Raw genomic sequence first — 17449 nt, forward strand, 5'->3', positions numbered from 1 at the left:
AAATATCATTATTGTTTTAATATTCAAATAATTATCATTTAGTCTAGATAAATATAATATTTTTAAATCAAAACTTACAATTATACGCAGGTATATATAATTTATTAAATATATACGATACGAAGATAACAAGCATTATAACATTGAATAAATCATATTTTATTTTATGAAGATTTAAATTTAAATAAGATATTAAAATTTTATAAAATGATGGCTACTTACTTACAAATGTAATAAAATAAAAATTGAATACTACATATGAGTTGAAATCAAATATAAACCAAACATGAACCGTAGACCATGTTCGAGCAGAACGTATTACGAAAATTATATGACTAGGTCCAGGCGGTTACAAAATGCTCATATCCGGATATCGACAGCCCTGCTAGTAGAGGTGGCCAATCGAGCGGTTTTGAACCGTTCGTTCGGAATCGGCCCATCAAATTATTCGTCAAAATTCGATTCGGGACGGGCTTGATTGGTACCGGACCGGCTTGTTATATCTTACGAAGCGAATACGAATCCTAATATTAGAAACCGGAACCGGCCCGCGAATTAACGAGTCGGTGAGAATTATAAAATATTTTTTTAATTAATAAAATTTATACGAGGTATCTTCCTCTTTTATTTTATTTTAATTTAATTAATAAATATGGTAATTTAAGATAACTGAACATAAACTAAATTCCGAGAAAAGACACGAATCAATCGCGATTCGCGAATCATGAATTAATTCGTGAATCGCGAATGATTCGCGGTTTAAGGCTGGCTGAGTGGTATGCCTTGTCTCGATTTTTTTTTTGTTTTTTGTTTTTTATTTTTGGCTTCTTTTATTTACAAAATATTGAATTTATTTTAAAAAATATTTGATTAAATCAACTGAAATATGAAGAAAAAAAAATGAAAATGAACCGTTTCAATTCGTGAACCCGTGAATCAGTTCATTCGGTCGAATTCAGCCCGGAACCCAACCAGCCCGCCTAACTAAATGGGCCGATTACGAATCATATTCATGTAACCCGACCGGATAAAAATTCGGCACGGCTCGGACCGGCCGTTTGCCACCTCTGCCTGCCAGTACCCAGGCAAAGAGGCAAAATAAAATGCAAACGAAACGGAGGGAAAGTTCAAAACAAAGGCGAGGGAGATTAAAAACGCTGGAGAAGCAACCATACCTAAACGTTAAACCCTTCCCCAACAAATCAGCCTGGATGACTGGATCACTGGATCAGGGCTTAACGATCCAATTAAATTTCATCAAACGTATTTAGCTCGTCATTTGTCAAGGTAGTTTCTATACTCCGTTTTTTCCGTCAGTGTTAAATTCCGTTCACTTTATGTCATTGTTTTCTTATATCGATATACTCGTCATAATCGTACTCGCAAATGTGCAATGTGCTTGTTGCATAATCAATCTAACTTCTTCAATAGCTGAATCTAAGGGTGTGTATCGATTCGGTTATTTCCAAATTCTTATTTGAAATGATTCGGTTATGTCTCTGGCTCTCTGCCTTAACGTATAGAATTTAATTTGTGATTTAAGTTGTAGTTTCACGGTGGCAGCCTCTTCAATTTTGTAACGCCGTGTTGTTATAAAAATGTGTTGAAGTTATGTGGGTGTGCACTGACACTTTGTTAAGGATTCAATTTGAACAGGAATTGAGACATAGTAAGCGAAATTAATATATTTAGTATAACAGGTATGTGGAAATGCAAATAATTTTGTATATCCAAATTAATTTTGATCTGGTTCCGAAAGACCAATCATTGTTAATTAACTGTGTCTGGTCAGGCACGGGAATAGGTCTGGTTATTGGAGTGACCAGAAGTGAGAACCTATTGCTAGAGTAGATGAGATGAGCAGTTCAAATTGACACCACTAGTCTTGATTACTAACTACTAAGTGGTCTGAGTCAGGGAACACTTATAAGTCTTTCTCGGGTTTAAATAAGCAAAGAGTTTTGGTCGAAGGTCATATAATCACAGATTTGATTTATGGCAAGGTTCTGTTTAACCGCAACTTTGCAAGCTACCTATTGTTGGAAATACTCGATGTATATACAATTTCATACCAAGATTTGGAATTTGGGGATGGTTTGCAGCCTCTATGAAGTAAGGTTGTAAGAGTTTCCCAGCAATGTCTATCTGCATTATATATATTATATATTATATATTATAGACTCTTTGTAGGACGTATATTGGATAATATCCATTGTTGTCGATATACTAATCAAACCCGTAAAACATTTTTGTTATATACCTAAGAAACACATAACCATGGAGAGTTACATGATTTAGTGGAATTTATTGCGTATAAATCAAATTAAAGGAAACTGAAACAAGCTCAAACCCATACTCAAATGTCATTCAGATGTGTGGGTCGGTCAGTTTAGAACACAATCAATGATTTACTATATTAGGTGGCTATACACAAATGAAATTGCCTTGCTTTGATTGCTAAGAGCATCTCCAAGGGTAATATGTATAATGGTCGGCTATTTTCGTTGGCTATATGGATTATGTAAATGTTTTGCTAAGGGGGCTAATGATTACTCCAATGGGTTTTCTATATTCATGCTTATGTGAAATTATACCTAGAGGCTTTCTTGGATCGACAAATATAGCCAACCAAACATGGTTGGCTATATTTTTTGCTAAGGGGAGAGAGGGTTGGAGTTCTAAATTTTTTACATGATCTTTGAAAGTGACGCGTAGATGCCAAATAGGCGCCACCTAGATAATTCTAGCTTAGGGCTTTTACCATCGGAGATGCTCGAATATGGAGCAATCACTGCAACAGCCAGAGTAGTATAGACTTTTCTTATTCTTTATAATTTTCATTTTTCATCTCTGCAATAAGCAAATGTGACAAAACTCGCAGCTTGTTAGTTGATAATCAAGAAGATGACGTGCTCTGGACTTAACAAGTCAACATTACCCTGAGCCATTACTAAAAACGCAGAAGTCGTATTTGTTTTTTAATTTGAAGTGGGTTGTTAGATTGAAAATAAATTTAATGAGAATTGATTAAATAATTTTGCTGATGGAATCCTCTTTTGTGATGTTGGACAAAACACCTTTGACGCCTGAATTTCGTCAAGAATCCTAACTTTCTTAAAATGTCTGCTTTCACCATGTTATATTGTTATGCTTGTTTATCCTGCTTGTATGCTTAAACGCACAACCTTATAAATACTATAACTTAGTAGTCCTTTCAAATACTAGATTTATATGAAGATGACCCCCCCCCCTTCTTCTCTCTCTATATTTCCAGTGTTTCTTGATTGGAAGAACCTGAGCATTTGACCAGATGATATCATGATGGGAGGCTACCTAGAAAAATTGATCAAATGTATGTTCTCACCGGTCTTCACATAATTGCTGATTTTCCTTTTGGTAATTGTATGATGTTTTACTTATCGTTCCGCTTGTCTACGTTTCCCTCTTGAATTAAATGTTATATGTAATTATGTTTAAAGATTAAAATCAGGAGTTCTCGAATGAGAGATATTTGCAAATTGTGTGTGTGTGTGTGTATCAGAATATGTATTCCATAAAATAGTATAATCTCATAGAGCATAGTGTATATAGGAAAATGACAGTTCCGCATGTTTATTTATTTATTATAGTTTAGGTTGTGCAAATTGTCTTTGTGTATGTCATCTACCCATTTGGCTGTAAAATTTTCTGAATATATCAGTTCCCACAGTTTTATACATTTCATTGTGCGTTACTTATTCTATTTGTAGTTCTGTCATATACCATCAATTTCAACTTTAAGTTGAAATTGACTTGATCAAAATTGAGTGAAACATCAGATTTCAAATTCACGATGGTTGAATTCGAAGTCAACTCTGAACATCTTAATTGAGTAAATTTAAAATAATACTATATTAGGCTCAAGTCGATATCACATGGGTTCACCACAACATATTTCAACTTTTTAAGTATTATGTGAAAAATCTCATTTGCAATTTCTCGATTTTACCTTATGCTAGTTAAAGCAGGAATCCAAGAAAGAAAAAACAACACACATGTTCGTCATGGTAGCCGAATTTTGATTTGTGGATAGAGACATTGAGTCTAACAAATAAAATTTTCATGTAAATATTCTCTTAGCATGAAAAATTTGGGAGTTGTTGGAGTTATGTGTTCACTTAAGTTTTTAAAAATAATATAAAACATAAAATATTCTTATATAAAATACATTATTATATTTTATTATGTTCATAAAATTTAATAGACAAGATAATCAATTCATTTTAAAATGGGGAACCATAATATAAACATACTTAAAGTTTAAAACACAATCTCTTAAATTATATTTAAGTGGTTATTTTCCCAAGCGCAAACAGGCAAATAACTAGCATACAAAAAGGATGGAAGTTTAAAACAAAGGCTAGGAAAATTAAATCTCAACGCTAGAGAAAAAACCAATAGCTGAAAGTTAGAACTTGCCCTAACAATTAGCCTGGATCAGGGCTAAAAAATCCTAACAGGATTTCTTCACACGTGTTAGCTTTTTAAAATGTACAAGGTTACAGAGTTATATTGACTTCAAAGCTTCACAAGTCACAACCAGGGTAGGTTTTAGTACCCTGATTCATTCAACATTGTTATTATTTGGTTCAGATATCATTTAATATGTGTCATTGTTTTTTTTTTTTATATCGGATATAATTGTTCTAGACTCGCGCTAATGTCTAATGTAACTATTTTATATTTGATCTACCAACTGTAGCTAAAATAATATCAATCTACGGAGAAGATACTTGAATGTAAGGGTGGGTATTCGGTTCAGTTATTTAATTATGAGATGCTTTTATTTGTTCGTTAATGTCACTGGATAAATTATAATTTGGTAATTTTCAATTGAGAAGCCCCTATTATTTTTCCAAGTTTTATGATTCGTTTACCATAAGTCTGTTCCCCTAGTGAGCATTACTACTTTGTTTAAAATTCAATTTGAATAGGTATTCCGATATAGCAAGCGAAATTAAGATATTCAGTATAATAGGCATGTGGAAATGCAAAATAATTTTGGATATCCAAATTGATAATGGTTTGGTTTTGGAAGAACCCTGTCCCTGTACTTACTCCCATATAAATGGAGATATAGAACAAGGGTTATTAACAATTAGCTTGTGTCTTGTCAGGTACCGGAATAGGTTTGGTTATTGGAGTGACCTGAAGTAAGAACCAATGAGCTAGAGTAGCTGAGATGAGTAGTTCAAATTTATAGAACTAGTAATTACCTTGCTGTGCACTTTCACTTAATAACCCAGTGATCTGATTTAGGGAACATTCAAAAGTCTGTATCGAGTTAGATGAAGAAACAGGTTAGGCTTGAGGGCATATCGTCATAGATCAGTTTAACTAGAAACTACCTATTGTTGGAAACAATCAAGAATCAAGATGTATACATATCCATACCAAGATTCAGAAGATTGTTTCCAGCTTCTGGAAAGTAAGGTCTTAAGAGTCGCCAAGCAATGTCTATCTACATTATATATTTTGTAGTCTTGTAGGCTTATGTAGGACTTATATTGGATAATATTCTTTGTTGTAGCTTTCTTTAGACACTCGTAGATCAAGCAATCATAGTGATGGCGGCATTGCCTTGCCCCATTATTATTACTATATACTATATTTTTTTGATAGCTTCTCACTTGCATATTAATAAAGGACTCATTCTATGTCTAATTTCAGAGAAGTCCTTATTTCTTGTATGATGAGCTCTAGTTGTTCCAAATTACAATGTGGAAGAATATAATCTTATGTAGACAGTGTATACAGGATCAAGGAAATGGAAGACCCTGTGCAGATAATAAGGCATAACAATATAATATGTCAAAATACGTCTTCTAGTTGATCAATCTAAAGTTCTTGAGATAGTTGGGCAGTACTCACCCGTATATAGTTATTCACTTAACCGAAAAAACTCGTTATTTATAGCAAAATAAGTTCTATTAAACCTCTATTAGTGAGTATCATATGTATTTTTAAATAGAAAAATTTAGGAGTTCTGGAACCAGAGAATTGTGCAAATTGTGTTTGTATATGCCATTTGGATGTCAGAATATTTAATCCGTAAAATGGTATCATCTCATAGTATATATAGGAAAGTGATGGTTCCACACTTTTTCTATATATTTTAATTTTGGGTTATTTTTGCAAGTGGGCATAAATATTACGTGCTTGTGCATTGTGAACTTTCTGAATACATCAGTTCCCAATGCTCCTGTGCAAATGCGGACACGTCGTTCTTTGTTTCCTTATTGTACACCATGTTTTAATAACTGTGATAGGACGGAGGAGACATCTAGCGAGACCTCCCCCCTTTCCTTGTTTATCTTTTGGCCTGGACAAATTAGATATGGGCTTCGAAAGGGGTGAATAAGTTACAACTTCAGCAGCACAATTTCCGGTTCATAGGCACAATTATAGGCAATTGAAGCACACAAATTTTTTATAATGTTCCGGAATAAGTAAAAAGATGATATGATCCACTCATTAGTTATTATATGTATGTAGTATGTACATAATTTCGCTGATTCCCGATTTGGCCAAGAAAGATGGAACTAGTAGATGTTGATTCCTTCACATGATAGAGAATTTAGCATGAAGTTGCATGTATAAGACAAGAATACCCGTGTGAGTGGTGTTTGTTTCCCAGCTTTTGGCATCTCAATGTACTTGTGCTTGTGCACTTCCCTAAAGAAACCTCCTTTTTAGTTTTTACACATTACCAACCTTATGAAACCCAATAGGTTGCTTAAAAAAATTTACACTAGCAAGGTTAAACAATAACTACCATATTAAACTATCACAATGGTGTAGATTACAGGTCTAAAACATGCTATAACTGGTCAAAGGCAAGTTATTTAATATGCAATATTTCCCTAGTTACACAATGGAACACTTGCTAGAAATCAAGGAAACATTTACATAGGATAATGAATATGTACAAGCTAAAATAATCTAATTATATGTCATAAAAGTTATGCCAGTACTCCATTCCGGTAGTGTCATAATTGTTTCCCGTCACACAGAAGACACTTTCGAGTCCTTCCATTCCAAATCCGCCAAGAAAAGGTGGTTCCATTATTTCAGCTGAAAAAGAAGAACTCGGGCTATTGCTTGAAGCCCCATTGGATTGCTCTAGTAACTTCTGCATTTTTTCCTCATTTTCTGAGAGTCGTTCTTTAAGTTTTAGAACCTGTACAAGTTATCGGATTTCAGACCAAGTTTTAATACTATGTACTGTAGATAATATAGTCACTAAAGGCTTGAAATTGTTACTGGGAACGTAACTTTGAATAGGAATCAGGTAAGGCCAAGTGGCTAACCACATGGGAAAAGAGTATTTGCAGCTTCATTCAAAAGGGTGTGGCTTAACATTATAAAGTATAAACCTCTAACAATTGTGTACATATGTCAGATGCTTGTGCATAGAGACAGTTGTACCTTTCCTTGTCCATTTAGGTGTCAGTATTCCTATCTCCATGTCAAAGTTTGTCCTAGTATTTCAAACTCAGCTACAAGTCATAGACTTTGCTGAGACTAGATCCCATTCATCTTCATATGTGTATAGACTATAGTTGATTTGTTTATCGGACCTCTGATATACATATATATAAAACACAGTAGGAACAAAGTCTAAACTACTTTCAACTTGAGTTATAGCTAGAACTATATGTCTAAACTATCCAAGTTTTAAAATAGAACTATAGAGCTGGGTTAAGCACATGAAATGATAAGATTTGGTGTGAGAAAGAGGAAGCTTTTGTACATGACAACACCATTCGAGTATTACCTCACTAAAAATGATATCTGTACTATAAAAGGAAACATGTACCAATGACTAATGAGAGTAGGAACAGGGATAAAACTTACTTCAGTTTTCAGTTGGCACTTTTCAAACACAGCATTCTCGTGTTCACTTTTCAATCTTGAGTATTCTTCCTCAAGCTTCTTGCTCTTGTAACGAGTCCTTCTGTTTTGGAACCAAACAGCTACTTGGCGTGGATCAAGCCCAAGTTCCGCAGCAAGCCTATCCTTCCTCTCAGACTCCAATTTGTGTTCATTTTGAAAATGAAGCTCGAGCATGTTTACCTGCTCATCACTAAGTTTCCTCTTCCTAAACCCGCTGTTTGACTCCGCTTTATTATTCTTGCGCCTTCTTCTTGGTTTCGTCTCTGATCCTAAATAGAGTCCAAACAATCTAGAAAGTTATATCTTGTGAGTTGTAATCCTATTCATTAATTTGCATGCGTGTAATATCTATATATAGAGTGAAAAAGAGAGACAGATTGCATTTTACAAAAATACTACATACCGACCTTGTACTGATGCCACCTGAGTGTATACATCAGGATAATAGTGATTGAGTACTACCATCTGGTCATCAAACTGATTATTCAAGCTGCTTGACATTTTTTACAGGTTTATAATATAATGAGAGGATGGGTGTACTGATGAGCTATATCAGAAAGATGGGACTATAAAAGGGAAGACAGTCACTGGAGGAGTCCCATTTACCTATTTATAAAGCCGCGGATTGGGTAATCGTCCTCAATATTGTTTAAAATATCAGGTTTGCCATCTAATAGATAAGTGATGGATGCATAGAACTATAGAAGTGGTCCTGCCTAGATTAAGAAAATGAAGGGTAGAGTTGTTTTTTATCTAGTTTTGTTGAGACGTGACCCAGTGAATAAGGTAAGTCAGTTTGTTAGTCCCTTGTTATGTACACTAACCCAGCCTCATGTGCCAAGAAGTGATCCAGATAAAGATGAAGTAATACATGGTTAGCTCATTAAGGTACCAGCCAGGCATATAATGCACTCTCACACAATGAACTAGTAACCTTATCCAATAAGCTATATATGTGTATACATATCGTTGATATATCTTTTAAGTTCTCATCTAATATAGAAAAAGAAGTGTACTTGAAGGAAGTAATCAACATAATGAGAACGTGGGTATTGTAGTTTTTTACACCAACGAAGGACGCGTTAAAGAATTGTTATTGAGAATCCGAGTACTGTAGTTTTTACACTGAAACATTCTCTCATGTGAAATTTACTCTATTTTTATGTTTGAAACAAATAGGTTCCCAGTGCGGAATAAGCTAGTTTATAGGTTTCGTGCTATACTGCTTGTTATCAGCTTTGTCATTGTTTTAATTATTTTGATGCATTTTGGAGATTTCCCTGTTCTCTGGCGAGAGAAGTGAGGTTAATCTGGTTTGCCTTTCAAGTTCTGGCATATAAGATAAGTAAAGATGGTCATTTTAATGTGGTTTTTCCATTAAAAAGCAGAATTTTATTTCATCTGAGTTCTTTGCAGAAAGAAGTGATAGTGTTGCTAATAGCAAAGATAAAATGTACATATATGATATATGGATAAAGATAGGAGAACATGTCCTCTACTGGATTGTGCATATTGTGTTGGTCCATTTTGGTGTGAACACAAAATTATCATTGTGGTGAACAGTGATGTTCACGAGAATGTAGTTAAGGTTGGGATCTGGAATCTGACCACCACCACCATCTCTGAGTTAAAAACACACTCTGTACGGACTGAATATATTTGTTGTAAAGTAGAGGCTTTAGATTTTTAAATAGTTTTATTTAATTGGATGGTGTTATTCTGTCCTCTAGTCTCCATGACTACCAAGTACCAACTAACTTAGCCAAAGCCAAACTTCGCCGTTAAGAACAGCCGAAGCTTTGTTTGAGCTTTCGGTATCGAATATGTTATAAGCCAAGGGGGGCTGGCAGACGTCTAGTCTTGGACTTAGACGGAAAAGACATGCACCAAGTTCTAAAATCTAAATAATTTCGTAAACTAAAGGGTGTTTGGGTGGTAGATGGGAATGAGAATAAGAGGTATGAGAATGAACATACGTGGAAAGAATGATTTATTCATCAAATAGGAATGAGTTTTCCATTCCATACTTGGATGGTCCACATCTCAGGGTCAGACGGCGATGAGTTTGTGATTTCTGTTAACCGGGCTCATTAACTATACAGCAAACATCCCTTAATTGGATTAGGAAGGGAAGTGATGGCTTAAGCTGCCAGCTACGCCGAGCCGATTGGAAGAGAGAACAGCCTCTACGCAAAGGAAAATGCACATCAGCACATGGGAGCAAGGTGAGAAGTGAACACCCGTCCAGCCCGGAAGAGAGCTATAATGGTACCAATTTTCCCTAAGGCTCACACACCTACACGTGTGCACTTTTGAAACTCTCCACTCTTTAGCCCTACCAAGAAAAAACAATAAAAATCAGAACCGTACATGAGCACGTTAAAACAATTTAAAGTAACCGCCGATACATTCAAGCCCACTGTATCGAATACTCCCTCCAAAGTAATGAGAAAGAGAAAGAAAAGTAGGTAAAGTGGTGGGACCCATTAATATTTAAGTGATAGATTTGGAAAAGTAGATGAAAGTAGTTGGTGGGTGGGGTTTTTATATTATAAAATTTTACTATTTTGGGAAAGTTTTGAAATGTATACAATTGAATGGGACATCCCGAAAAGGAAAGTGTATAGAAATCAAAGGGACGGAGGGAGTAACCAATACCATTGTGGCAATGTAGGTGGAGTACGCTTCTTTAGAGTCTTATCTTCACCGTTTTATTGTACTTGTGATAAGCTGCAGTGCAGTGCTTTCTGACTGGGGCCGTGCTTTGTTGTTTCGTTTAGTGCCTTAACATCATACTTTAATTTCATCGTTGAAAATTTGGGCCAACTAAGTCAGAGATTGCATCATCTATATTAAACGTGGCTAGATTCAGAGTTAGACAGACTCACTGATGTGCCCACAATCCTTTGATATTTTCTCTTTGTATTTTGTTACTGAATATTCTCAAGACATTTGGAGAAGAGTCTGGTTTCAGAGTTAAGAGCAACTCCAGCCGCTTCTCTATTTCATGTCCTAAGTCCAATTATAAGGAATATGACATAAATTAGTGTTCCAGCAGTGTCTTAGAGGTGCCTTAAATCAGTAGGATCCTCATTCCATGCCTTATTAGCCATGCCTTATTTGATTTCTTTAATAAAAAAATCATTTCTCTCTCTTATTGTAACTTATTTTCTCTCTCTTCCTTCCATCTTTTATCAATCTCTTTCCAAATTTATTATTATAATAATAATAAGGAATGAATTATAAGGATCATTGTTGGAGTTGAAATACAAAATCTTGTCCTAAATCACTAGGATTCAATATTTTATAATATTTATAAAGAAGATACTAAGACACTGCTGGAGATGCTCTAAAATGTGCGGCAGACAACAAATTTAAGTTATTTTCTGTAGTTGTGAATTTGTAAGTTCCTTTAGTTATGAGTTAAATCTGCGAGATTTTTGTTTAGTGCTCTCTCTGTCTCAAAATAATAATTTCTTTGATTTTGTGCACATAATTCAAAGTATAAAAATATATGAATTTGCATATTATTTTTTAATTTTTGAGAATAAAAATATAGATGTTAAAAATTTATTCAGAAAAAAATTGAAAAATAATATGTAGACATATGTAATTTTTTTATCTCAAATTATGTGCACAAAATCGAAACTGACTTTTATTTTGAGACAAAAAATAATATAAATCCATATTTTGAAGTTTACACGTTTATATCAGGTAAATTAATCAAAGATCATTAGTGTGTCTTTTTTGTTTTACCTCGAATTTGGACCACGACTTCTCGCCTACTTGAAGTCCATTTCATATACTTTTACCCTATATGCTACCAATTCTCATTTAGATGCAAACATTGCCATAACAGACTGGCCAGAAATAATTTGTGTATTCTTTTCTTTTCCTAACAACTTAGACTTATATGTTTTAGAATTAAGTATCTATTCTAATAATTTTCTGGGTGAGTGAACTTTTCTGGGTGAGTGAGAGTCGAATCCGAGTTTTCAGAGACATCGCAAAACTTCAATATCAGCAGTTTAAAGAGTAGCTAGCACATACTTTTGGCCCAACACGTAGGAATCTGAATATGTTTCATATACTGAGTGTACGTAGATCATGTCTGGGTTTACTTCACATACCAAAAACTCAAACATTTAGGAGCATTGATGCTTTCATAAAGTGCTGTTTAGCTCAGTTGTACAAGAATATTCGAGGAGTTTTTAGCCAGTCTTTACTTAAAAACGAGGGGAAAGCTTTAGAGCATCTCCAATAGCCTCCTTATTTGAGCTCTTAACTCAAAATTTAAAGAAGAGGAGTGAAAATGCAACTCCAATAGACTCTTAGTTGCTCCTCAAATCATTAAGAGCCCCACTTCCTTCTTTATTTTTAAGAGCCACAACTAACTCTTAACTTACATTTTATACTATAATAATCTCTCCACTTTCTTTCTCTCTCTTTCCTATTTGTCCTTTTATAGCTTCAATGTACTTTTAAATTTAAAATAATAGATAAGGAGGAAGTTTAAAGAGTATTGTTGGAGATGAACCTACACTATCTCACTAAGAGCTATTTTTTTATAATATTTATAAAGAGAGAGCTAAGAGTCTATTGGAGATGCTCTTAGGAAAACCAAATGCTATCGCAAATTTAATATATAGGTATCGAAAAATTGGAGTTACTGATTGATTTTCCTTTAGACTATGATTGGAAGGACATTAAGGGTAATTATCGACTAAATCACTAAACTGATTCTGCTCTCCTCTTAAAGCTAAGCCATTAGTTAAGAAGCGTTATGGATTTCCTGAGTTAGAGTATCATGCAGGTGTGTATTAGGTCTCATCTGGGGAATAAACAAGTGCAAACTTAAATCAAGAGACATGCGTATGATATGGCTAAGATTCCTCTTATGCTTTTGAGGAGTTATTATTGGTGGCTTTGCTTAATTTAAAACACCGTTAACTAAACAAATGGGTGTCATGTTTATTCCGACAACTCCTCCTGTTGTTTCCCCATTCCCAACTTTGTGATTTAGTGCCTATACAGCTATTGGTGATTGGATTTCAACACCTACCTCTGGCTAATTACGTTGGTTTTGCTGTATTAGCATTTGATTAAACATTTAAGTACATTGCTTGGAATCATTTCATTTGCTACCTCACTGTAGACAGCTTAAACAATCCCCCATCTTTAGGCCTTTCGAGAAATCATTCATCTGTGGTCCTTCAAATCCATAGCCTAAAATAATTATCTTGTGATCTTGCTAGTTAGATCGTGATTAGTCATCCACTTCAGAGAAGTGTGTGGAAATGTGTATTGTATTATATAATAAAATGTTGGGTTATTCCAGGTTGTGTTGGAACTTGCTTTTTGAATCCTTTGTACATGACAATGTGCTTAAGTTGTACATTTTGATGTCTTCCGGCCGTGAGAATGAAACTCAGATTTGATAAACCTGTAGTGCATCATAATTTTACGTAGTAAATTTTGAAAGGCGGTTCATGTGTCAAATTTTGACACAAAATATGAAGACTGTCGTATAGTGTCGAGCATCTTCAACAGCGTTGGCTAAAAATGATCGACTAATTTAGACTCTGTATGATATTATATATATTTTGTCGAATCCGTAAGACATTTTGTTTTAACGATATTGTTAAGAGATTTGCAGGGTTAGGAGATTCTCCCAGCACCAGAAAGCACTAGAAAGTATGTATTACACAAAATTTACTAGACTTGTTTACAGACTTAGATGTTAGCAACCCTCAAATTACGCCACAGATTTAGCCAGAATTTATCAGATATAGGTCATGCATGACTTCATGATTCTCAGTAGGGCTAATTATTCGGTAAAAACCGAACCGAATTACCAAATACCGAAATAACCGAAATACCGAATAAGCTCAAAAATCATAACCGAATAGTGAATCGAATTTAATTCGGTTATTTTACCGAACCGAAATTTTTATTCCGGTTAAAACCGAATACCGAAAAAAAAAAACCGAAATTTTATAATTAATAAAAAAATATGAAAATAATGGAGAAAAAAAATTTAGGAGGCAAGCAACCAACATTATTATATCTTTTTAATTATAATTATTAATTTGTGGTGTTAATTTGAGTCAATATATGAGGTACTTTGAATCAGCTACTCATGCGATACGGTTCCAGAACTCTTTAGACTTCACCTTTAAAGCTGGAGGCACTCTGCATAATTTGCATATACCATTTCACCATGTCAGTGCTTTCTGGTGCTTGCTTTTATTTTGTTTTTCTGCAGTTATTTCAGCGAAACTGTTTCGCAATCTTATTATAAATATTGTTTTAAGAGAGACTTTCATATCGAATGGTGGCGAAATATCATATCTTCAACTCAATGGTGACCCCATCATGTTTTAATGTATTGAAAAATAAATAAATAAATAAATATATTTTTTTATTTTAAATATTTCGGTTGTTCGGTTTTTTCGGTTAATTCGGTAAAAAACCCGAAAAAACCGAAATAGCCAGAAAACCATAACCGAATTAGGTACCGAAATATTTCGGTTCGGTTAACCGAACCGAAATATTTCGGTAATTTCGGTTCGGTATTCGGTTAACCGAACCGAATGCTCAGTCCTAATTCTCAGTGCTTATTTTAAGCTGAGTGCCTGGGGTTAATCGAATTAACTTAATTCCAAGCAGCATAATTACATGATTCTAAGCACCGGGTAGTGGTGGTTTAGATACAAGTCAGCAAGAGAATCAAAGTTTAAAGTATTCAGAAGTTGAGTATAATGGGCCTGTTTGTTTAGGGGAAGTGGCTTCTGCTTATGGCTTCTCTTTTTCTTGACCCGTTTGTGTAAATAAGTAGAAGCACTTTTAAGAAGCTGAAAATGCTAACTTCTCTCTTAGAGCTTCTACTTCTTTTCCAAACACTTTATTAACTTATTTACTTCTCACTTCTACTCCACTTCTTTAATTTAAGCAAGAAGTCACTTCTTTTAAGCTAACCCAAACGGCCCCAATATGTATGTTGTATGCAAGCTTTTGTTTCTTGAAGCATCCATCAACTTTATTTGCACATGGTGAGCACTTGCTTATATATTCACGTGTATATGTGTTTGTAGTTTGTTAGCCTGGTTCCTAATCTTGGTTAGCTTGTGCAAATCAGGTTTTTGTTCGGGCACCGAGCCATTATAATAGAAAATTCGAAACACATGTTGAAGAAATATTCGAAGAAGCTCAGGCTCTAGCTAAGACGGAGAGAAAAGATCATATCGATTTGAAATTAATATTTTACATTTAAATTGATGTAAAATTAACAAAAGACACCAATTTATTTACATTTATAGGATTCAAAATCCCACATGGTTAAGCATTTAATGTCACTTGTAAAATCGAACGATTTATTGAAAAATCTTTCATTAAATTTTAAATATTATTTTATAAATTTACCGTATACATAAATTTGATCAAAAATCTTTAATTTGTCGAAAAATCTCTCAAAAATCAAGAATTAGTAAATCGTTCGATTAGTTATGATTTTCTATTTATTATAATATAAATACAAAGAAAAAAGTCGAGCTTATAGAAGGTTGTATTTGTATATTACTCCTAAATTATTATTTTAAGGGGTCATTTATGTGAACTAATTATTTTTGTGATGTGTAAGTGATTTTTTTTGATATGTTACCAAAATGTGCTCAAATTAATACTTAGCCTATCATGAAGGGATCAGGCTCTAAAAAATAATGGCCCATGTTCAAACCTCCGCGAGGTTCCAACTCTATTTCATGGGCCAGCCCAATTTGGGGTGTGAGTAGGTGTTGACATCAGTATCAGTAATATACTAATATCAACTACAAATCTATATTGCTAATAATCTTTTGAAAATAATGTATAATGTATCTGTTGAAATTAAATTTGAATTCAATAAATATTTATTCAACTTTCTTTTCAGAAATTATATTTGGAAAAATATTTTCATTATCCAATCATCAAAATAAAAATTAGTAAAAGATGATTAATTTGAAAAATATTTTTTGTTTAAAAAAAAGGAGTCATTTATCATAAAATCATATCATCATTGAAAATAATTTTCCTTCTTCAAAATTATTTAGACCAAACAAAGCAAAAGGAATATTTTGTACAGTTTCTTGTTTTTTAACATATAATTTGAAGTATGGTTCAAGGTCTCGTACAGAAAAATTATTTTAAAAGATGATACGAAATACGATTTTATGATAAATTGCGACAACCCGGGTCAAATCCCGAGTCTTTTTCGAAAATCGGGTCAAGTCCCGAAATTCGAATCCGAATATAAGCCGCAATAAACTGGTCCAAGTGCAACAATTTGGGTAATCCACAAGCCCACCACAGGCCCTAAAAGATCATGATTTGCTGGTGCAATTGGTAATAGTAGTTATGCTTCTGAATACCATATGTGACAATCCGGGTCAAATCCCGAGTCTTTTTCGAAAATCGGATCAAGTCCCGAAATTCGAATTCGAATATAAGCCGAAATAAACTGGCCCAAGTGCAACAACTTGGGTAATCCACAAGCCCATCACAGGCCCCCAAAAGATCATGATTTGTTAGTGCAATTGGTAGTAGTACTTATTAGGGCTGAGCAAAAAACCGATTTGCAACCGAAACCGAGCCGAAACCGAGAAAAACCGGAGAAAACCGATCCGAATGTAACCGATCCGAAACCGAAACCGAAAAATTAAAAACCGAACCGATTTAAATGGTTCGGTTCCGGTTATAACTCCCAACCGAACCGATAAAACCGAACGGAACCGATTATTAAAATAATTATTAAATAAAAAATATACAATATAATAAATATATAATTTAGTCATATTTGAAAATCATTAATAATTATTTTACATAAAAATGGCTCCTGTATAATACGAGACATGTTTACTAATAGCTACACAGTTAATTTACAAACATTTAGGTTTCTGGTCAGATTTTTAAAACTACATATCCTCAGAGTCTGCACTTTCTGGGAGATGCTTTGGAGGCAGTTCCGTAGTTGCAAACTTTCCAGGAGGGGGCTTCAATGAAGAGGAGTATTTCTGAGTGGGAATATTGCCGCTGTTTTTACAGGAGTTCCCAGATTTGTAGCACCAGAGCCAATATAATGGCTTGAGTTCTGGACTGAAAGATTACCAGGCCTGTGCTTGTTTATAGAGTTTATATATCGTTTTTATTTTTATATTTGTCGGTTTTATAACCGAAACCGAGCCGATTATAACCGAACCGGGGTTTTTAAAACCGAAACCGAAACCGAATCCGAACCGGCGGTTGCGGTTTTCAATTTTAAAAACCGAAGATATATGGTTGCGGTTCCGGTTTTATCCCGAAACCGAGCCGAACCGGCCCATGCTCTCCCCTAGTACTTATACCTATAAACTGAACTAAAGTCTCCACACGACTCGATGTGGGACTGAGGTGTTACATAGATGATTTCTTTTTCAAAATAAAAAATGCTATATTTTGTTAATTTATCAAAATTGAAATATTTAATTTAGGCATACTAGAA

The 17449-nt window shown here is 34.2% G+C and overlaps 1 protein-coding gene and 1 long non-coding RNA gene across 2 annotated transcripts; one reads left to right on the plus strand and one right to left on the minus strand.

Annotated features, from left to right (window-relative positions):
• The first annotated feature begins 1034 nt into the window (after positions 1-1034).
• LOC108195653 (uncharacterized) lies at positions 1035-11187 on the plus strand. The gene is made up of 3 exons (XR_001801558.2): positions 1035-1287; positions 3275-3352; positions 8446-11187. It is a non-coding gene; the product is annotated as an uncharacterized LOC108195653 (long non-coding RNA).
• On the minus strand, positions 6867-8483 carry LOC108193634 (homeobox-leucine zipper protein ATHB-40). The gene is made up of 3 exons (XM_017360372.2): positions 8343-8483; positions 7897-8204; positions 6867-7219 (listed from the first exon to the last, which is right to left on the minus strand). The coding sequence occupies exons 1-3, from the start codon at positions 8434-8436 to the stop codon at positions 6986-6988; spliced, it is 636 nt and encodes a 211-aa protein (XP_017215861.1). The 5' UTR covers positions 8437-8483; the 3' UTR covers positions 6867-6985.
• Positions 11188-17449: the final 6262 nt, after the last annotated feature.

The sequence above is a fragment of the Daucus carota genome, chromosome 7 (genome assembly GCF_001625215.2).
Source record: "Daucus carota subsp. sativus chromosome 7, DH1 v3.0, whole genome shotgun sequence".
Lineage (NCBI taxonomy): Eukaryota > Viridiplantae > Streptophyta > Magnoliopsida > Apiales > Apiaceae > Daucus > Daucus carota.